We start from the raw sequence: 23,247 nt of genomic DNA on the forward strand, positions 1-23,247 counted from the left end.
ACGAGGAGGCTGCGCAGCAGGAAGGACTGGCCTGGCAGCAGGCCCTCCATGCAAGGCACTACGACCACATGAGCACCACGGCTGCTTCATCCACTGCCAGGTACTGAAGACTCCAGTGTGACGACATGGGGTCATAGAACATTGGCGTCCCCTTGTGCAGAAGGAAAACCCCCTCAAAGAACACCTAGTCCGGGTTTACTGGAACAGAAACAGGCTGGCCGGGGTCCTTTCTGTGTGGCCTCACCCCGAATGCAGGCAGCCACTCCACCCACCTGGTAGAACCCACAGGAAGGCAGAGGCCTGGCCAGACTGCGGGGACGCTCCAGGCTGAAGAACAGGACTGTAGGCCTAGTTCACACTCAATTTATTTTAAATGACGCCTGGTGATGCTAAAGGGCCTCAGCTACCCTCAGTTAACCTCCAGCACTTTCTTCTCCAGAGTGTCACGCCCCAGGTTGTCCCAGGTGAGTTCCAGCCAGTACTGCTCAGTCCCAGGTAGATGGTCCATGCCACTGCTCCATCCAGGAGAAGGGGTGGGAAACACTCAGCTGTGGGAGCCTGGGCAAGCAATGCAGAAGACAGCCGTCACGTGCGGCTGCAGAGGCTGCAGCAATACCGCCCTCAACGGGTGCTGGTTTACCTGAGGCTTCCTCAAGAGCACAGAACAAAGGCCGATCCCAGGGAGAACCTCACCTTCCTCCTCCTCGCCGGTCTCCTCCCCGCTGTCCTCGTCCTGGTCCTCTTCTCCCCCTTCAGCACCCTCAGCCGAGCTGCTATCCTCCTCTGAGTCCGTATCTTCCAGCCATTCCTGAGTTTCTTCAAAAACAAAAAGAACAGAGACTCACTGAAGCCTGGGGTGTCAGGAAAAACTGCACGCAGGAGCTGGCCAACTCACAGGACTCCATTTTCTTATCCACAACTGTGACGTGAAACTCAACTCCCCTGTCCTGGACACCCAGGGCCAGCAGAGAAGAGACAGCATCTCCCTGGACTTCAAGAGCAGAGAGATCAGGGGACACAGAGGACGAGCAGACACCACTCCCTCCACGGACGTGGCCTGCTGAGTGACAGATGGTCCTCAGGAGATAGCAGCAGGGCCTGAACTATGTGATCTGGTGCTCCCCAGACACGGAGTCCCACATCCTGTCTCGAGTCTTCATAAAACTGACTTGGGTCCCATGGCAGTCTGAGGGAAAACGGGGACCTGAGGACTCAAGGGGCCAAGGCAGTTTGGGTAACAGAGACAGGGCCACAGACTGAACGCTTGGGAGCTCCGGGACACAGGAGGGTCTGTTCGGCTGAGTTCCAGCAGAACCACTAGGTGCACCCACAGAAGTTTTATCCAGGGCTGGTGTCCAATGCCCTCTGCGGCCCACACCCAGGCAGGCTCTCAGGGTACCTTGGCCAGGGGCGAGAGCCCAAGTTCCCATGAGGCTCCTGGCTCAGGGCAGATATGGTGACAGGGGCAGGCGCACTGGAGACAGCCGGCCCAACAGCTGGCGTGTGCACTCCAGGTAAAGACCCCTGCCCCCCCACTCTGGCTTACCTGCATCCATCTCCACCAAGACTTTCCACTCTTCCATCTTATGGAAGTCGAGGCAATACAGGTCATTTAGAGTCACCTGGCGGTCACCAGCTTCAAACATACCCCCGTAGACATACAGCAGCCCATGCTTAATGGCCAGCATGGCACTGGAGCGTGGACAGGGCTCCACCCTGGGGCCAGCCTCCACAGCCCCATCCTCCTCCTCTGGGGGCGGGCAGCCTGCTGAGCCTGGGGCTGTGAGCACTTGTTTAATGGTGACCACGGTCCCATCCTCGGCCACCACCTCTTTGACCACCTCCAGGGGCTCAGGGGCACTGGCTGCCCCACGCTCCAATTCCCTGGCACCTTCGTGGTCCTCTGCTCTGGCCCGCCTTCGCTTCCTCTTCTCCGACTTGGGGCCCTGACAAGGGAATGAGAGCAGAGTGCCTGACCTGAGCAGCAGAGCAGGGGCGGCCCTGCCCCCCAACACACCACAAAGGACTTGTAGGGACAAAGTCCCACAGACATCCCTGTATTCTCAGGCAGCAGAGACAGTGGGCAGGCAAGAGTGGTATCTTCACAGAAGGCCGCCAGGCAGAACCCCAGCAGTGCCCTGGCTCCTAGAGCCCTGAAGGTAGCCTTGGGAAAGCCCACCAGGGCCAGCAGAGTGATGAGTGGGTCAACAAAACCTGCTGACCAACAGGTGCCATGTGGGAAGCAGAACCTGCAGTCCCAACACTCCCATGCAGCTTTCCTTTGGGCCCCCTTCCGCAGGACGACCATCTGCCCTGCCGCTGGCCTCTTAGACCTCACTGCAGCCTGCCTGGACCCTTTTGCTAAGGGGTGGTGGTCATTTTCTCAGAGAGCGCATCCTCCTGAGATGATGTCTGCTGCCATGCCGTGTTCAGAAGTTCCAGCACCACTCTCCACAGGCCAACCCAGGGCAAAGCCACGCTCCAGGTACTCAGCTCACCATAGGGACACTGCTGAGAGTCTCACCTCGAGGAGCACCAGGGGGCCTAAGACCAAACAGTGAGGACAAGACTAACCAGCCCTGGGGTCTGGGGAGGAAGCTCTCCACCCAGCAGAGGCCCCACGTGCAGAACAGCGTGTGCCACTCACTCCGTCAGACCTGTGACAGCAGTGTGCCTCTGTGGCAGGCGGGTGCACTGCAGTGGGCATGTGGGGTGAAATGCTGATGTGCTTACGCAGACCGTGGGACTGCCTGCAAGTCCCCTTCTGGGACTGCCACCACTGTTCTGCCAGTCTCGGGCAGCCCTGGGCAGCAGCTGCTCTGATAAGGACAGCAGAGAGGGTGATGGGAAACCAGGGACAAGCCTGGGCAGCAGACACACAGGCTGTTGCAGAGGACCACAAGTGCCATCATCAGATGGTGGCCTGGGCAGCTTCTGGCTCTAAAGGACAGCAAGGTTGTGCCAGTGGGCACCAGGCCAGAGCCCCAAGCCTGGTCAGCTGGGATGCATGTGGAAGCAGGACACTCCCATTGGGAGGGTACACAGATGCTCTGTAGGTTGGAAGAGGCACTGAGGTGTGAGGGTGGGCTCTGGCCACCACAGCTGCAGCCTGCCTGCCTGCCTGCCTGCCTGGGCGCTCCATGCCAGAGCTCACACCTTCAGCTGTCCCAGGAACCAGCGGTTCCTGGCAGCATCGTAGAAGTACAGGTCGTTGAAGAACATGCCTTCCAGGCTCTCTTCCTCTTCCTTGTCACAGACGCCCCCAAAGAGTAGCACCTGATGATTCGGGGTCATGGCCACCGAAAAGCCAGACCTTGGAGTGGGCTTAACCCCTGAAGGGCTGATCCGGATCCATGTCCATTTGCCTGTCAATAGAGAACAAAGAAGGTAAGAAAGGCAAGAGACACAGGAGGCTGGGGAGCCCTGGTGCCCAGTGATGGTTGGTGCAGGCAAATGGCTGTGCCTCACTGTGAGGCTCCCTGTGCAGAAGCAGAACAGGACACGGTTCCACCCTGGGGCTCTGTCCTTCCTCAGGCCCAGCTGTGTGACTCTTCACGTGCCCTCCTCACATTGCCACCTAGTGGCCAGTGCAGGAAGCGTAGGGGCACAGAAGCGGACCTCAGGAGGGCTGCCCGGGTCCTAGGAGGGTCTCCAGAAAGTCCACATCCAGCAGGTCCCCGTGGGAGGCTGGGGGGGCACAGTCCCACAAGGGGCCAGACAACACTGAACCTCTGCCTGGCGCACACCAGACCGCAGGTTGGTGCCTCTTCCTGTTGGCGATGTCTGCCTTGCATTGCCTTGGCAGGTGCCTCATGGGTGTGAGGCAAAGTCCACCACTTCCAGAAAAAAGGGTAGACACTTTTCCCTAATGAACTAAAAAGTAACAGCAGACATTCCACTGGGTAGTGTTGGACATGGCTGTGGACACACCCCACAAGTGGGATTCTGGGCCCACTACTCGTGGGCCACCAACTCATCACAACCAGAAGGTACAGAGCTACACCACCAGTGCACACGCACAGGCAGGCAGGACTCTCTAGTCTCTCTCGCTGCGGTTGAGCAGTGAGCAGAGTCCAGCCTTCAGGTCCAAGTGCCCTGGTATATAAGGAGCTCACAGGAGGAGCAAACACCCTCACCTGCAAGTGCAGGACACTGTGGCCACCTGAGAAGTATGTGGTGCAGGACAGTCCTGAGACTGAAGAATTCTAGGGCAGGAACAAGTAAAGCTACCGTGCGTGGCAATCCCCTCATTTTTTTCCTCCAAGGAGGTCAGAGGACACTGTCACATGGAGGCAGCCCTGGCACCAGAACCCAGGCCTCAGACCCCACCTAGCTCTCTCCCAAGACGCAGGGCTACGGCCTGGAAGGTGGTCACTCCATCTCTTCTGGAAGATACGGGATTCCCCGCCTCTCAGGAGGGGAATACTTCAGGAGCATTCCAGAACTCCACCTCCTGTTGTCATTCACTTGATCTTGAACAAGAACAAAAGTTCCTTAAAATGCCAAGAAACGGTTGCAAAGCAACAACACCTTTGCCCTGGCCTCTCACCCCACACCTCCTACACACCTGGCTCTGCACCTTCGGGATCCCAAGAATGTATGCACACAAAACTGCCCGGAAGATCCATCCGTAGTTACCTCAAAGCACCTCACGTGTCAGGCGTGGAAGGGACATGGGTGACTAAACGGCACTGGGCCCTTGACAGGTGCTCTCCCACCCAGTCAGACCAGGCACCACAGCAATCCTGGGGCAGGGTGGCCCAGCCCAGCTCTGAGCTGTGTGCGAGGAGCTCACTGCCACCCCTACACCCACAAGAGGGAGGTGGCCTTTGCCTCTGCCCGTAGCCCAACAGGGCCTGCCTCTCAAACCACAGTGAAGCCAAGCCAGCTCCTGCAAGCAGAGCAGTACCTTCTCCCCCATCCTCGGGCTTCAGCAGGAACATGTCCGAGTGCTGGGTGCCTCTGTCCACATCTTTCTTGACTCTCTGTAAAAGGAAAAGGAATTGGGTGAGGCCACCTACGGCATCGAGTGCAGCCACCACAGCCCTCAAGCTGGGCACACCTCACACAGTCCCATCACGCTGGCCACAGCAGCTGTCAGTTGTGTGGCTAGTTCCACGAGGGTAGTCTCACAGTACTAGCAAGTAACCAAGCTCTGCAGGAACATGTGAAGTACTAGACCGCCATCCAGGAAACACAGAGCCTCTGGCAGGGCCTGCTTTTCTTGAAGACCAGCCCTTCACAGCAGCTGGGGAAGAAATGGCGCTAAAGCCAGGGAACAGGAACCTGAGTGAGTTTCACAGGCCACCTACCCTGTGCACTCAGCATCAGGGGACACAGTGGCACCTGAGGGAGAGGCCATAATACTAGTTTACACAGTTCCACTATCTCTGTCATCATCTAGTCTGGCCAAGACAGCAAGAGTTCAGATCAGCCGAACCAGGAAGTCGGGGAAAGGAGTAGCTACACATGACACTTCCCTAACAGGGTTCCACTGCCCACTGTCCACCTTTGTCTGCAGCCTCAGCTCACTCAGCTGGCTACCCCAGGGCCCTTGGACCAGGTCCCTGGAGAGCCATCAAGAGCATCACACCATGGGTGTTGCTAGGGGGAGAAGAGCCACAACATAGCAGGCAGAACACCGTTCCCGGGGACCAGAGTGACGCGGGCTTCCTGGGCTCCACAGAGGCAGCCACCACCAAATGTGAGGTGCAAAGCAATGTGAGGAGGGCAAAGGGACATGCTCCCTGGAGGAACCTGCTTTCCACAGGCCACTTCAGCCAGTCCCAACAGGCACATCAGAACCAGCGGGCCACAGCAGAAAAGGACAAGGTCCAAGACTGAGAAAGCACTAGGGTTCAGGGCCCAATGGGAGAAGAGCCGAGCACGGGACCTACAGGCGGAGCTGGGAAGTACAGCGGGCACCAGTGCCTGGACCAGAGGCTGCTGTGTGGCACTGCTGACGACTTGCCCACCATCCAACCACCCCAACCATCATGGGCAGCTACTCCACAAACACCCAGCTCTTTCTGAAGGCAGAGATGCAGCTGCCTTCCAGACCCCGGCCTGCACACCACTGCCATTCTACGACACTCATCAGAACCTTATCCTGACCCCTGGACTTTCAAAATCCATGGTAATTTTTAAAAACCAGGCACAATGATAGCAGAGTTTCCTGGGACACGAGTTTGACCTCAACCTGGGCGGCCTGCACAGATGTCTATGGATACAGAACCACAGGAGGCCATTCCTTCTAAGGGCCCCAGCTACCCTTGCAACTGTGGCCTGCTTGTCAGGGCACCCAAGGTGGCTGCTCAATCACCTTCACCAGGCTAGGCAGTTCAGGCCAGTCCCCACGTCTCTCTCATAGTGCCACACATGTGCAGGCGGCTGAGGCCCCTTAGCAATGAGAGGTGGGTGAGCGGGGCCAAGGGGAGACACCCAGCTGGTGAGTGAGCGGTCACTCTACAGGACTGGGACTGAGGAGCACATGATGAGGGTGATGATAAGCAGTGGCCTGCCATGTGGACAACTGCCACGCAGGTGCACTGTTTGAAAAGGCTGCTGCCAAAACAGCTTCTTCTTCCCAAACCTGGAAAGCACAGTTCCATGTCTAGTCAGCAGGACTGAAAGAACATCCAAGAATTACGTTTCCCAGTTCCATTTTAAATACTGCTTGAGAAAAGACCTGTCCTCCCATCCAGCAAACAGGCTCTCAGGGGACACCACATTAGGGTGACTCCTGGAGCCAGCATGCACCCACGCCTCCTGCCTGGCAACTCAGTCCCAACCCTTGCAGCTGAGGAACCCCACTGCCCCGCTGTCCACACTAGACAAGGCCTTGTCCTCTTTCCTTTCCACAGGACGGCGTCCTTAGTGCACCTGAGACCACATGAGCAATGGAGCCAGAAGGCAGAGATGCTCTTCCCACCTCTTTCCCAGCAAGCACTCCCTGCTTTGCTGCTAAGAACAGGGCAGACAGGTCAGGGCCGTGCAGCTGGGTGTGCCAGGAGGTGATTGGGATCGCCTGTGTCCCCTGTAGCACGGGAGCCAGCATCTCCTGGGAGAGTGGCAGAGCCCCGTCACCCAGAGCTGGGGGTCACAGGCCTCAGGAGGTCAGGACTTTTCTTGGCTGAGGTCACATGCATCCTCTAGGGTCACACGACCCCAATGCCTGCTTATGCCCCCGGCCATCCAGAAGCTCCAATACCAGTGACATTTTGGTATCCTGCTGCTCTCTCGAGGGAGACCTTTTCTCCCAAACCCCAGGCAGACACACCTGAGGTCCTTATTAGACAAGAAGAAGGGCACTGCCTTCAGCAGGCCTGTCCTTGGCTGTCCACGTGTCCATGGAGGCAGATCACGAAGTACCAAAGCTGTTTCCGGGTACCACCGCTACTCTCCCTGTCCAGGGTCCCCTGGCACCTTCTCTTTCAGGCTGGCTCAAAGGCTGCAGAGCCTTAGGAAGCCCTCCCAGTCTCTAACAGGAAGACCTCCTCTGGACCCTCGACCCCAAAGGCACACTGTGGGATGGCTGCTGCTTGCACACGTGTCTGCCTGCTGGGTCTTTATCATCTTAGAAGTTTTATCCCCGTCGTGTTAGGAAGGCATTAGCTGGACCCCAACTGACTAACTCACTGCACAGCAAGAAGAGGACTCCAACACCTGTCAAAAGCACCACAAAGACAGAGTGACAGAGACGCACCCTCATGAACACAGACACAAAGATCCTTCACAAGATAGTAGCAAATTCAGGCACATGGGGAGGACAGACACGCCTGTACCAGACTGGGCTATGACAGAAATATGAGGCTAGTTTAACAACAGGAAGTCAATCAAGGTGGCCCGTGGACAAATGAACGAAGAAGAACAGGTATATGACCATTAAAACACAGGAAGTGCACTTAACAAAACCAGACACCCACCACGATGAAGGGCCCCAGCAGACAGGAGGCCAGAAGCTGGACCCTGAAGGACATCTGTGAAGACCTCTGGTGCTGTCCCTGCCAGATGAGGACAGTGCTAGGAGGGCCACCACACACACCTCACCTAATGCCACCGGAGGCCCTGCTTCAGACACAAGAGAACGGGTTAGCAGTCAGGAAGAGCAGGACAGCTGTCCCCTGCACATTATGTGACTGTTCACATGATCTCAGTGCATCTGGAACTACTGAAAATAGCGAGTCTGGTGAGTTCTCACATCACAGAACAAGCACACAGAGGATAAGATGTTTTCAGGCACTAACAGAGAACAATTGGGAAGTCTGATTTCAAGATCCCCCATCACAACAGCATCGATAAAGTAACAAAAGACATGTGTGACTGAGAACCACAAACGCTGCTGAAATTAAAGAAAACCAAAATAAGCGTGGAGACCATCCACATGCAACAGCTGCAGACTCCGAGATGTCAGCATCCCGGATGTTAGCCTCCAGACTAGAGCGACCCTTGTCACCATTCCTAACAGGCGGGCAGGAGGGTGCCTTCTTGCTTTTTAAGTAGAAACTGACAAGCTGATGCTAAAATTCATGTGGACACACAAAGAACCTAGAATAGCCAAAACGAGTTTGAAAGGACAAGGGCTAGACACCTCAGCTGCCCACCCTAAGATGTGCTAGGCAGGAACAGTCAGGAGGCATGGGTGGCCCCACAGGGCTGACCAAACAATGGAGGAGGAGAAGGGGGTGAGCCCACGGCAGGGGTCCCCAGACACCTCAAGGGAAAGCCCTCTGGACAGTCGGTGCTGGAAGAGCTGACCCCCACAGGACACATGCGGACTCAGCACCTTCACACTCCATAGATGGGGCAAGTCGATGGCAGAACAAGACACAACAGCTGAACTACCAAGTTCACGAAACACGAGAGGCTCTCCCTCACTGAAGGTAGACAGGTCTTCTGAGGTATGGAGAGCAAAGACCTTAAAGCACAACAAACTAGACTTTATCAAGGCAGAGCTCCTTGGCAGGACAGGGCCTGCCTCTTAAACCATAGTGAAGCTTCATGGGCAGAGGAAGCCCTGGTGGGGAGCCGGTTGCAGGGAAGACTTAGGGACACCAACAAGCTCACGAGAGGCACACAGCAGCAGGGTCAGAGGAATGCGGCCAAAACAGAGAGCCATGAGTGCAGAGGACGCTGCAGGACCCATAGGCAAGTGGTGCCGGGAAGGCAGAGCAACAGAACCGTCAGGCGGTTTGGGTATAACCTGCAAGCCCAGCTCCACTCAGGGACCCAGAAGGTTCCCTCCCTGGTACTTCTTAAGAGAAACTAAAACATTGCCAGGCGTGGTGGCGCACACTTATAATCCAGCAGCTTGGGAGGCTGAAGCAGGAGGATCGCCAGTTCAGGCCAGCCTCAGCACTGAGCAACTTAGCAAGACCCTGTCACAAAATATTTTTAAAAAGGGCTAGGGAATGTGATGTGGCTCAGTATTTATACGCGCCTGGGTTCAATCCCTGGTACAAACAAAAACAAAAACAAAGATTGCATCAAAGTGCTCATGCAATGTCACACACAGTTGACTGAGAACAGCACAGGAGTCCATCAACACAAGGGAAACAGAGGTGTGGAGGCAATGACCTGAACACTGCACAACAGGCACATCTAGCGATGAGAAGAAGCTCAGCACGTGCCTCTGGGGGAGGCAAGAGGTACAGGAGAGCCTGGCAGGATGAGGGTGGGCCATACCACATACACATCTATCACACACGCAGGTGGCCTTGCAGTCACAAAGCACCAACGATCTCTACTTGATGGTGTGCACTCATCAGAGTTTGCACGTTCCTGTGAACGATGTAGAAGATGACTGATAGGTAGGTACAGAGTGTGAACAGACCCCTGGCCAAACCAGCTGAGTAGAACAGACAGCCCAGGGCCTGTGTGGGCATGCACGTAGTTGCTGTGCAGTCTGCAAGTTCACTGTGCATTTCAGAATCTCCAAAAGCAAAGGACTTAAAACCGCCATGATTCACAACCTGTTGAGGCTGGCCCCATGCAGACAAGCAGCAGGGCAGGAGAAACTCTGCGGCCGGCAGAGGGCAGCCCACAGCCCCAGACCAGGACTCCAGTGCACATGCCTAGGAACATGTTGCTGGTGCCGCTTGCAGATATAAGAATAAAAGTCTGTCAGCGGGGATCCCCAGGAAGATCAACGAGCCCCGCCTATTGTGTGACAGAATACCACATGGTTGTCAGTCTCTAGGCCTTAGGGAGAAAGACCTCAAAACAGAATTAGTCACACTGCAGTGTTCTAGGACAATTCAGACTAGACCATCAAAAGGACTTACAAATCTCAATGTAGGTAAGACAAAGAGACTGACGTTATGTCTATCATTTCAAATTCAACAGAGTTGTTTATATTAAACAAATATCGTCCTCTCATTTGGAAGCTTCCATTACTGGTGACATTGACACACAGCAGACCGAAATTCCTCTACTTCCTGCACACCAGGTCTCACCTGCTTCGAGTAGCCCCCATAGATGACTATGCTGCCCTGGGGAGTGATGGACATCTGGCAGCCTGACCTGGGCGTGGGCCCGGTTCCTGACGGGGACAGCTTGCTCCACACAAAGGTATCCAGGTTGAAGGAATGCACGTCATTGTAGTAGATGTAATCCCTGGGTGGAACAGAGGAACACAGGCCATCACATTGGGACCACGGAGGACACAGGTCACTGAGAAGTGCACGTGGTTTAAATTAAAGCTGAACTAAGTTATCTGTCTGCTCCACACGTGAACTCATATGAAGGACTGCAAACTTGTGAGTTTGCATCTGGAAACTAGAAATGATGCCAGCCTGGGGCTGGGGTTGTGGCTCAGTGGTAGCGCGCTTTCCTAGCATGTGTGACGTACTGGGTTCGATTCTCAGCACCACATACAAATAAATAAGATAAAGGTCCATCAACAACTAAAAAAAATATATATTAAAAAAAAAAAAAAAGAAATGATGCCAGCCCACAGAAGCAGATTAACTTAACCTGAAAGTCATACCACATTTCCTCTACCCACTGACAAAATGGCAATCTCCCAGATAATTACACTAGGTTATTCTGTGCGACTATAACACCAACACTGAGTTGTGGTGTCTGACTGAATCACGAGGATGGAGCTATCCACAGCTTGGCAAGAACTGGGGCGAGACCCTGGACTGAAAGGGAGGGGTGTGAAGAGGGGGCACAGCATCCCCAGAACTGAAGGACAGAAGCAGAGTCCGTGTCCACAACCTAGGCACGGCACGAGGAGCAGCCTGGGGCCCCACCTGGCTCAATGCCCAGGGACATCGCACAAAAAGACAGCCCATAGACAGAACTTGGAAGGGGAATGAGGAGACTTGCTGTCACCAGGTAACTGTCACAGAACAGGACATTGCTCTCCAGCTCTGCGTGACACAGCATTCAACAAGAGGCAAAGGAGAGGATCTACCCTGGTCAGAAGTAACCATTGTTCCTTGGAATGGAAAGAGCAAGGTGGCTCGACAACACGTGCAAAGTGACAAATCCTGCATGAGAATGCAGGTGCCAGGCGGGTCACTCCCCATGCACACCGCAGCTGTGAGGATGGGCCTTGGCCTGCTGGCTGCCACTCAGACTTACGCCTCCCACAGAGGACAGACTACCCTACTCATGCTGGGCGCTGTCAGTAATGGAATTCTATGCTGCAGGTCAGCTAAGAGCAATGCTCCCAAGCAAACGCAGAGGGTTGGCATTTGGAAGTCAAACCACATCTCCTAGAGCATCACTGCCTTTCTGTAGGTCTGAAATACATCTTAGATCATTTCAAACAAGATAACATACAGTTTTTAAAAATGTTCTGATTTTAAAATGGATACAAGTTAAAACCTCTGCAAAACTTGATTTAGAACCTGGAAACAAAAAGGAAGGGCTGGCTAATCTTGCCCTGCACACAGCAGGTAATCAGTGCACTGCCAACTCATTCCCCAGCTGTCCTGCATGGTTGCCAAGCTATATGTGCCCAGAGAGCTGGCCCTGCTTTCAGAGGGCAGTATTTTCCATGTTTACTCAGAATGGTAAAAGGTCTGCCCCTAAATGCTCCAGGAAAGACTTCTGCTGTTGGTACCAACCTTGTGCTCTCATGGAATCCACCAAAAAGGATTAACTGTCTTTTCCACACCACCATCCGATGTCCACTCCGGCCAGAAGGACCCCCAGCTGATCTAAAATAAAGGGGAGGGGGAGTTATTCCAGTTGCTTTTTAAAAAATGACATTTTACATTTTTTTGTTCTAAGTACTTGATGAGTACCATTTAATTTGATCACAAGCTACTAAAACCATCCTGACAGTCTAGCTAGCTATTATAAAACTTCTAGTATAAAACAGAAGAAAATCTCTGTGGCCTTGAAGTAGATAAAGATTTATTGGGCAGAACATAGTAAAGTAGGCTCCATCTAATAAAGAATGTCAAAATGCATGCACCACTGAGCCAGGTGCATGCATTTTGACACCACTAACAGGCGCACACACAATCCCATCTTAATGCTATAATGAATAACCCCATAAAACACTGGCACAACTGGACAGAGGGCATGCACCCGTGATCCCAGCAACTCCCAGGTCGAGGCAGAAGGATCCCAAGCCTGGGGCCAGAGCAACTTAGTGAGGCCTTCTCTCAAATTAAAGGGCTGGGAGTGTGGCTCAGTGGCAGAGTGCTTGCCCAGCAAGTGTAATCCCTGGCAGAGAAAAAAATCCATAAAACAAAAACGGCAAAAATATGAATAGGAAGTTCATAAGGTATCAGTGGAAAAAAAAGAAAGACGTAAAAATGGTCAATAAAAATACAAAAACGCTCAACATATCATTAGTGGTCAGGGAATGCAAACTAAAGCCACGCAGCTTCCTGCCACCACCATGAGAGCACGTGAGAAGAAACGCCACGTGTCCATCAGCACTGGAGGAGCCTGAGCCCTACAGTCACTCTGAGGGCTTCCTGCACACCAGGAAGAACTGGGTCACACGAAGGCTAACACACACTCACAGAGGCTTTCTCCCAATCGCAGGGTGCAGTGGAAGGTGGACACTCTGGGCAACACACACACATCTCCAGACACAGCCAGTGCTGACAGAGCTCCAGACCATGCATGACCCCACTTACACGAGAGCTTCACAAGATTAACCTGGGGCTGATGGCAGCTGCAGGGGACAGGGCTGGGAAGGGACTTGGTGGGGTGGTGGATATGTTCTGCATCTCAGCTGCAGCAGCTGACACTCACCTACCTGTATACCCAGAAGGTGTGCATTTTTTTGTAACTATACCTCAATAAAACAAACGTGAAAATACACAGCAATAAAAAAGCAACAGAAAAAATAAGTAATTCTTAAGAATATACAAATAATAGAAACCAAAAACATAATCAACCTGTAATCAAAGAACTACAGATCAAAGTAGACAGACCATGCACCTCCATCTGAGCAAGAGTTTTAAGATTCAGATCAAGATACCTCCCCTCACGGGAAGTGCTTGTAAAACAGTACTGGAAAAGCGGGTGACTCAACACATCTCTGAACGGGCTTCCAGGGGCTTCGCTTCTCTGCAGCTTCTTGCATTTCCTGAGCCTTCTCCAGTGAGCACCAGCCTGGCTCACACCAAGAGAGGGCGTGGCTGCAGGCTGCAGCACAGCACAGGGAGTCTTGCCTGGAGAGCTAGAACAGCTAACACCAGGGCAGGGTCTTGTCAAGAGCCAGCAAGGCCACCAGGGGACGATCCCAAGACCGTGGCAAAGGATGAGCTTCAACCACCTGGCCCTCCCACTGACCCCGAGATGGCTCAACTCCAGGCTGCAGAGTGGTAGTCACAACCTGAATCACACATGTTGACACCTATTTCTACAATGCATTATTTCTCATTTATTTTTGTGCACGCTATACAGCTGTCCCCAAAATGGACATGTAAAATTCCACAAATGGCATGTGCCCTACAGAATCTCACAGCCTCGCTGTCCACAGAATGTCAGCGGAGGCAAGCACTCCTCCTGACACTGCATCCTACAGGCCTCAGCCCCTCAGGGGGCCTCATCACCTACTGACACCTGGGGGGACCACAGTGTAGCAGAGCCTTCTTTCTCTTCTAAGGGGGCTTTTCAGGCCCAGCTCCTATATCTTACACTTACATAAGTCTTACATGTAAATTCCATGTTGAAAGATTTGGTTCTTTGAAGATGGATTTGGATGCTGAATTTGTTAACCAATTTACCTGCTTTCTGTCCTGGCTTTCTATCACCCACGAATTTAGTAACCAGGTTTTTTGCCACAATTCACAATCACAAATACAAAATGTGACAGGGCTCAGAAGAGAGGGCCTGGGGCATACTATGACAACACCACAGGAGGCTTTCTGGGAACTATCTGGCTCTCACCACAGCACAGGCCCAGCTCCCAGTGAGCTGCCCCTGTCCCAAGGCAAAGGACAGTGCAGACACATGCCCTCCACACACTGGGCACAGGGCCACGTTCCTTTCTGAGAAGTGTTTTGATATGTCACTTTATAAGAAGGATCCAGGGAAGAGACTTTCATTCAACTCTAAGCCACTGTGCTCACAGGTACGTCTACTCCACAACAGACACAGAGGAGACCCTGGATGCTTCCAGTGTCCGTCCAGTAATGGGAGCCAAGGCCCATTGGCCAGCTGGTTACCTCTGACCCACAAGAGCCCACGAGACTGGGGACTGATTTCTGCCAGCTTCCTGTACAGAAAGCCCCTGGGTGTCTCAGCCTCCAGCTTTGTCAGGAATGAAGGACTCAGCCCAATGTTTCGTGGCAGCAGTCAAGTGCCACTGTGTAGCTAAAAGAATAATCTCTTTCCCTTTGGAAAATAAAGCCACCCCTTCCAAAAAAAGACAAGAGAAGAAAAGAAGGCCAGGCTTTTCAATTGCTGTCAGTCCTAAATGTACAGTCCTCACGAATCAGCGTGACCCACTCAGGCAGATGTCTATATACAGTACAAATATAATGCTGTGGGTGCCAGAGCACTCAGCTCATTGGGGGATGTGCACAGAATGGCATTCCCATGGGGCATACTGCCAGCCATTGTCACCAGGCCACCTACTGGGCCACTGTGATGACATTCACAGGAGATGTCTCAGCATCAGATAGCTACACAGGCTCAGCAAGCAAACAGCCGAGCACTCAGCACACGTGATAAAACTCACAGCTATAAACACACAGTACAGCCCCGAGGCCTTTGATGGGCAAAGGAACAGCTCCTATCATGACCCTGAGATTCGAGGTCACACAGCTCATCCAACAGGGAACGAGGTCCAGTAGTGCACCCTGCAAGCACAGGCCCAGGACAGCCCAAGCAGGACACAGTGCAAGAGCAGGCCCTTCTGTTCCCCAAAGCACTCCTCTGCAGCTCGGCCCTACTTTTCCTGCACCACACCCACCAAACAAGCGAGGGTATTCAATCCCAGCAGGCAGGATCAGTAGCCATCTCTCAGATTCAGGCAGCCTGGACATATAATGTCCCTGTGTTGCTCAAACCAAGACTATTAACAGTGAAAGCACCACTGGTACAGTGCTCATTCAGGATGGGCACGGTTCTCCTGTGTGCATTTATACCTCATGGTGCACGTATTACCTTTATTCCTGTTTCACAGATGAGAAAATCGAGGCCCACCTATAAGCTAAGAAGCCCAGCAGGCAGTATATGGCAGAGCCAGAACTTAGACCATAACAGTGTGATGTCAACCACCACCAAGCTCAGGCCTCAGCACCTGCAGATGTGTCAAAAACTGGCTACCCATCCTAACACATTTTAAACTTCACATATCCCATGCTTTACCCCCTTAGTGTTGCTACAAACTGGTCATACTCTAGCCACAATGAGCCTCCTTACACAGCAGAACAGCTGCAGACATGTAGCAGGCAGTCCACACCCAAGAGACGTGCAGGCCATGAGCTGACCCAGCTCACCTGGGCAGAGGAAGCATCTGGGTGCCACTGGCAGCTCCACACTGGAATGTGGCACCACTGACTCCAGCCGACGCCTTGCTGCCCTCCGCACAGGGCTGAAAAACACCTCCGACTCATTTTGCTAACAAGTCTTTTCTAGGCACTAACAAGCTGCTTTACCACGTTGACACTCAGAGGGTTTAGCTGCAGACCAAATGCTGGCTCCTTCCTCAAATCAGGAAGAAACAGCACGCGCGCCCGCGCCCGCGCGCGCACACACACACACACACACACACACACACACATATATTAACAAAATTTTCTTGCTCCTCTACTAAGCAATTTGATGCATATAAACATGTGGAAACCACCCAAGGGTCCAATAACAGACGGATGGACACCCAGGTAGGGGACTGTCATTCATCCCTAAGGAGGAACAAAGATCTCACACCTGCTACAATATGAGCGACCTTGATGTGTGACACCTAGTGACAGCAAGCACAAGAGAACAGACGTGTACTGCCGGACCTCATTCATATACAATTCCCAGAACAGGCAAACCCACGGAGACAGACAGTGGGGAATTGGAAGACCGAGGGAGGCTGCGAGGAAAGGCATGGAGTTTCTCTTCAGGTGGATGGGAATGTTCTAAATGACAGTGCTGGCTGCATACTCCGAACATGATAAAACAACTGAACTGTACATTTTTTAAGGAGTCACTTATGGCATGTCACACAGCAAAGCAGCCACAAAACCCACTGAACAGGTGCTGTTGCGTGATAGCCTCTGTTCAGCAACTTGCCAGCAGGGGAAGGCGCCTCCTGCTGTCCCTGCCTCCTCCCCAGGGGCCAGGCCCTGGCCCCATGGCCCACCTATCTTGTGGAGAGACATCTGCAGAGGCCAGTGGCCAGGCTTTCTGTTGCTGCGGGTCCAGCTGCTCTGCTGGTGAACAGACAGACCTTCTACGCAGCCTCATGCTTGTTCCCGGCCCTCTCTCTGCAGCCCACCACCAAACAGGAGCCCGAGCCCCACCCTGATGACTGTTCCCTCCCCTCACTGGAGACGACAAACATGGCTGGCACACAGAAGCTATGCTGCCGACTCAACCATGGGCCCTTCTCACTCCAGACAGCCTGAAGGAAATCTCCCAACAGCTGCTAAAGCAGTCATATGTGTCTGACATCCTCAGAGGAAGCGGCAGCTGACACTGCACTAGAACTAGGGTTCTCTGATGGGGGTATGACACCAGTGCCCATCACGCTCCCAAGCACAAGTGACCACTCACTGTCAAGGTAATGAATAAACACCCACTGGAACAGAAAGAGCAAGAGGCTGGAGATGCCACAGGAACGGGTGCTGGTCACATCAGTCAGCACAGAGTCTGGAAGATGCTTGCCCATCACACAAGGGTGCCACAGCACAAAGCCTCACCCTGTGCCGCAGCAGACTCACGGCAATGAACACCATTGTCTATCACCAGACAAGGAAAGGACAGGACCACCTATAAGAACTGCAGCAGTAGCTTTCAGAACATACAGGTCAAATGCAGGACTATTCTGTAACAAGTGAATGGACCCCGGCCACATGCAAGAGACGAGTCTCTCAAGATTCACATTCGTGAGAGAATGTATTCTGATGAGCCCATGTACAGGATGCATGAGCCCAGCAAGACAAACCCAGCATGGCAGGCCACAGTCAAAAGTGAAGTAGACAGGAGAGCCTCATTTTCCTGACTTCCAAATTAATACTCAAAATGAGCTCTCTCTCTCTCCAATCCAAGATGCTCACATATGCCCCTCCTGGACCAGGGATCGCACCCTGGCTACCAAGGCCAGCATCTCTGGATCTGTCCACCTTCCCACACTCAAGCCACTCAGAGTCAGAAACTGCCGCAGTCTGGCTGGGCACAAATCACGAGCCACTCAAGCAGGAACAAACTTTATTTCTGAACTCCACCAGCACACTCCACACACGTTCCCCGGGAACTCTCCCGAACGCCACCCACGCCGCTCCTTCAGGAACACACCACACACCAACCGGAACTCCCTCTCCCGGGCTGCGCGCACTGCGTTCACTCTCGGAACCCCGGGAGAACTCAACGGGAACTCCAACGCAGCAGGCGTCCGACGCAGCAAGAGCCATCCTATTACTGGACAGTAAAGGCCTAATATATAATTGAATCAATCCAGCATCATCTTAATGGCTCGCCTCTCAACCAATACTACTGGCAAAATGCCAGGGGCCGTTCCGACTCAGCTGTGGCTCTCAACAAGAAACCATCACCAGCTAGCTCCACACAGAGATCTATACAGAAAAAATAAAGCGCATAAAGTAGCCACCGTCCTGCAGGCTGCCACCAAGGAGCAAAAAATGGCAGCTACACTTAAGGTTTGCACTCTCACCTGAGTTAAAAAAAAAAAAAAAAAAAAAGCCTTCCCCACTTTGTGCAATACACTTTAAACCTCTCCTGTTTTCACAATAGGAAGCATCTAAGTAATGAGCTACTTGCTAGTACCACCTCCTGCTTAAGCCAGCTGCCTCCACATCCTGCAGATGCAATCCAGCCCAACTGCTGGAACACACTGAGGTGAGAAGGACAGTGGCAGGGCCACCCCGAGTGATCACACCTCAAGAGTGCTCCTGTGTCCTTGGAAGAGAAACAAAACAGCAAAGCCTGCAGACAGGAGAAAATGTTCATGCCACAAACGGCTCAGAGTGTCACCGCAGCCATGTCCCACAGCGGTGCCAGTCAACGGTAGGCCTGAGGGGAGCTACCAGGTGAAGCGAAAGCTCTCGAGGACCTGCTACCTGTGCCCACCTCAGTTATGGATGGAAACTGCTGAGGCTGATAAAATTTACTAAACATCAAGAATACGTTTTTCAAAAAGGACCCAACAAGCAAATAAGCACAACTGGGTTTTGAAAGGAATAATTAAAGCAAAACAAAAGAGAATAAACATGGTCTGGGTCTACACAAATTTGGGTTAAGGTTCAATATATAAGTGGCAAAAACAATTTTTAGTATGAAATAATTTCCTGATTGTGGTGCCTCCCGAGTAACCTTTCCCAGTGCCGCCCAAGAAAGGGAAGTGCAACTGGGCTCCTCAGCCCTGTGCTAATGTCGGCCTGTTGGAAGCCTGGCCAACACGGCTGTGGGCTGTACCAAGCAGGCAGAAGCGGCACACCTTTCTCTGTCTGGGGAGGCAGAGGATATATTACCAAAAGAGCCTGGTAGAGCCTCCATTCTCAGTGGCTGCTGCCAGGCCCAGCTGCCAGGGCTGTGCAAACCACAGAACCAGCCTAGTTTCCTGAGGAGGAACGTACAGGCTGGTCCCTGGTCCCTGCGCCACATTCCTACCCGCACCCCACTCAGAAGGAGCACTTCCTTTGAGGAAAGCACACCCAAGGGATCGGCTTTGTTTCTGGCATGCTTGAGCCCCGGAATTGCCTTACCACCCCACACCTGGGAAAAGACAGAGGGCCCACCGCAAGGAGCACCAGAGGTGACGTGGGAGGAGCACGGAAACAGGCTCGAACACACTGCCAGTGCAGCCCGGGCACCACTGGGCAGCCAGCAGCCTTCCCCATCCAGGCCTCCCTGTGCCAGAGCCTTTCCTCCACAGCTCAGTCACCACTGGGGCCTACAACCAGGGCCCCACCAGCCCTGCTCCCTTGTGCAGAACTTGGCACAGAAGGGCAAGTCCAGGGCTCGGCTCCTGTCCAGGACCTTACCTGACTTGCTCCCAGGTCTTGGTGGCCAAGTGCAGGACCCAGAGGTCCTTGTAATGGTAGAACTGCTCTCCATCGGGAGACGCAAACTCCCCACCGAAGACCCACAGCTGTCCGCCGCCCTGAGGTACCACCACGGTCTGTCAAAAGAAAGGCAACAAGTCAGGCCAGGCAAGAGAAGCTAGCCAGTCCCAGAGGGCCAGAGAGCTTGGGAACCAGCCAACATCTCCTGCCTCTGGGGGAAGAATCCTGAAATCCTCTGCGAGGCACACTGTCCTCAGTCAGAACTCCACTACACTTTCATGCCCTCCCAGATTGCAAAATGAGCTTCCACTTAAAGGCACACAATGCCATAGCCTGTTAAAATGGAGCATAATAATAGTTATAACACAAGCCAACCCTACTTTCTCTTTATTAAATATCTACAATAAAGCTGTTTCAATCCTCATTACCCTTTCCTACCACTACACACCTAAAACTACCCCCAGAAATTAAAAAATGCACGTGTAATACAGAAACATCTGTGGAGTGTCACTGACGTTCACTTCTGAAGACTGAAAGGTAGGAGTGGCTATGCTTTGAAAGGCCCTCCCATCCACACGACAGACTGAAAACAGGCTCTCTCTGGTGCTGTGGTCCTAGGGCTCCACCCTCACCAGTGACCAGTGATGGCAGGGGGCTTTGTCAAAACAGTGGGCTCTCTTGATGCTCAATGCCCTCTGCCATGTTATAACATAGCACCTAAGTCCTCACCGGAGACTGGCACTCAGCATTGAACTTCCCAGCCCCAGAACTGTGAGAAATAAACCTCTGTTCTTAATACAACTACCCAGACTATGATACTGTGTTACAGTACACAAAATGGATCATGACGAGTGAAAGCTGGGGTCTCTGGACCACTACCATGGGAAGCGTTCCCTGGGCTGAACAGTGCAAAGGACCTGAGGATAGCAGGGGGCAAACCCACAAGGTCTCCAACAGCTGCAGCAGGGGCACTCCTCAACAGTCATTAGACACTGCTAACAAAAAGGAGGACATGGGCTCTAGGCGTGAGGCCCACAGGACTTGCTCCTCTGGGGACTCTGGCAGTAGAGTCTCCAGAGAAAGCCAATTCCACTGCTCTGGGCCCAAGGTGAGGCAGCACATCACGGGGAAGGGCCCAGCAGAGGACAGCTCCAAGTTCATGATGGTCATCAGGAAGCAGAAGGGGGAAGGGTCACGGGGCAGAGAACTCACCTCCTCAGCCACGCCTACTTGCCTACAGTTACCACCCAGTCCAGTCAGTCCATTCAAACCAGGATGGACTGATCAGGCCACCACTCTCACAGTCCACTCAAGACAATACTCACCCTCTGTTGAAAGATGGAAACAGGCAGCTTTTACAAAGCCCAGCACCTAACCACAGAATAGTAGTAGAAAAATGTGAACCCAGGAAGGAGAAAGCTCAGTCCATGGAACTGCCCTAGAAGTAGCTAGTTGGCACAGCTGGTCAAAGTGGCAAAGATGGGAGAACTGGCAGACAAGGACTTTAAAACACACACTATGTTCAAAGATTTAAAAGAAAACAACATAAGAGAAATAGAAGCTGTGATCAAGAACCACACAAGTGCTAGGGCTTTTCAATACAGACTACAGAATGAAATACGTTTCATTAGTTCACAGAGCACAGACTGATCCTGGAGACGACAAACAGAAACTACACCAAATTAAACAGAAATTTTTAAAAAACCAGAGTGGGAGAGGGAAAGATTATCAGGCTGGATAACATTAAACAGTCTAACATATATGCAACTCAAAGAAAATCAAAGATAGAGCAAAACTGAACTGAAGGAAAAGCAATAATGAAGAGAAATCTTTTAAGCATCCTTGGGAAGGAAAGACAGGTATGAAACACACAGGCAAGTTAAGAACGAACGGCCAAATGGGCAGCCTGGTACAGGAGAGCTAAGGCTGGAGCCCTGGGGTGGGGGAGGGAGGGTGGGTCAAAGGTAGAGGTCTGCACAGCAGGCTCAAGGCTTGGGCCCACCCAGCACGCACGCATATACACACACACACACACACACACACACACACACACACACACACACAAACAACCACGAGCCTCTCAAAAGAAAAAAATATCATAAAACAGGACCTCTCTCAAATGCTCAAAGAATACTGTTAACAGAATTCCATATCCAGCAAAAATAACCTTCAAAATGAAGACATTTTTCTCTAGCAAAGCTGAAAAAAATTTGTTTGCAGCAGACCTGTTCAAGAAATGACCAGAGACGTTCTTCAGACTGGGGACATTACCAACAGAAAACCTGGATTTATACAAAGGAATAAAGGATGCTGGAAAAGGTAAATAAGTCAACATAAGATTCTTTCTCCTTTTAAAATTTCTTTAAAAAACAAGTCTAAATCAAAAAGAGTAACACTGCATTGTAAGGTTTATAAAATACACAGAAGATATTTGTCAATAATAGCACAAAGAACAGAAGGAAACATGTGGGCCTCCACCATAGTTCTTCCAGTTTATGAGACGTGGCACAGTATTTGAAACAGACCACCATAAGATGAGCAAGTACACTGCAAACCACAGAGCAATCACTAAAACAAAACAAATGGGGAACTGCTGATAAGCCAAGAGGAAAATTAAAATGAGATATTAAAAGGCACAAGAAGGCAGGAAGAAACACAAAGTATAGAAATACAGAACAGCTGGGACGAAACAGCAGGAACCTGATGACAGAATCAGTAATTACACTGAAGATGAGAAGAATACACACCAATTAAAAAGCAAAGACCACAGAGTTGGGAGCTGATGTGAAACACAACACAATCATAGCACTGTTCACAAGAAGTGCACTTTAAATAGTCAGGGGTCAAAAAGGTCAAGAGTCAGAGGAAGGAAAAAGTTGTAGCAGGCAATCCTGAGCCTGAGATAAGGAGGCAGCCCAGCGATAAGGAGGCAGCTCTGTAACCGCAGACAAAGGAACCTGAGGACAGCTAAGGTCATCAGGCAGAGTCAGCAAGACCAGGGAAGAACTAACCACCACCAGCCACCCCACCTAACAAGGCGCTGTATACAACAGCTAGAGAAAACAAGTGCTTCAGCAACCCGCACAGGACAGGCACCCAGACAGGACAATTTAGGCCAAAAAGTAAATCTCAAACATGAAAGGACTGAATCATACAAGGTGCTCTCCACAACAGAATTAGACATGAATAACAACAGGCCTCTTGAAAAATCCCCAAATATTCATAAATTAAACAACACACTTCTAACCTCTGTAACCATGGGTCAAAGAAGACATCTAAAGCACCTTACTTCAATCAGAGTGACACAAAACACAGCAGCAGGTCCAGTGTACAAGGAGCAGTGAGGCAATGTCCAGAGGGACATGCACAGCTTTAAGTGCTGTTAGGAACCATCTGAAAGAAGTCAGGCCTCCACCTTAGAAGCCTAGAAAAAACAAATCAGACTCAAAGTGAAAGGAAGGAAACAACAAAGTGTAGGAATTATTGAAAAGAAAAATTGTAAACAGAAATCAACAAATCCGACATGGCAGTCTGAAGATCCAGAGGAAAGGCCTGCCCCCCACCATAACCACCACCATCACCCTTGCAGCCT

General features: G+C 52.0%; 1 protein-coding gene across 6 annotated transcripts in view; it reads right to left on the bottom strand.

Annotated features, from left to right (window-relative positions):
• Nucleotides 1-347: 347 nt before the first annotated feature.
• Nucleotides 348-23,247, bottom strand: part of KLHDC4 (kelch domain containing 4) — a 41,559-nt gene continuing 18,659 nt past the window's right edge. For all 6 annotated transcript variants that reach the window (XM_081273146.1, XM_081273144.1, XM_081273145.1 and 3 more), the window contains 8 exons: nucleotides 19,635-19,771; nucleotides 12,078-12,170; nucleotides 10,455-10,614; nucleotides 4,910-4,985; nucleotides 3,157-3,365; nucleotides 1,547-1,946; nucleotides 694-816; nucleotides 348-558 (listed from right to left, as the gene is read on the bottom strand). In XM_081273146.1, the coding sequence (XP_081129272.1) occupies nucleotides 545-558; nucleotides 694-816; nucleotides 1,547-1,946; nucleotides 3,157-3,365; nucleotides 4,910-4,985; nucleotides 10,455-10,614; nucleotides 12,078-12,170; nucleotides 19,635-19,771 (1,212 nt within the window). In that variant the 3' untranslated portion in view covers nucleotides 348-544. The remainder of the gene's footprint in view (nucleotides 559-693; nucleotides 817-1,546; nucleotides 1,947-3,156; nucleotides 3,366-4,909; nucleotides 4,986-10,454; nucleotides 10,615-12,077; nucleotides 12,171-19,634; nucleotides 19,772-23,247) is intronic.

Source organism: Spermophilus citellus (assembly GCF_964194105.1).
Source record: "Spermophilus citellus genome assembly, chromosome: 18".
NCBI lineage: Eukaryota > Metazoa > Chordata > Mammalia > Rodentia > Sciuridae > Spermophilus > Spermophilus citellus.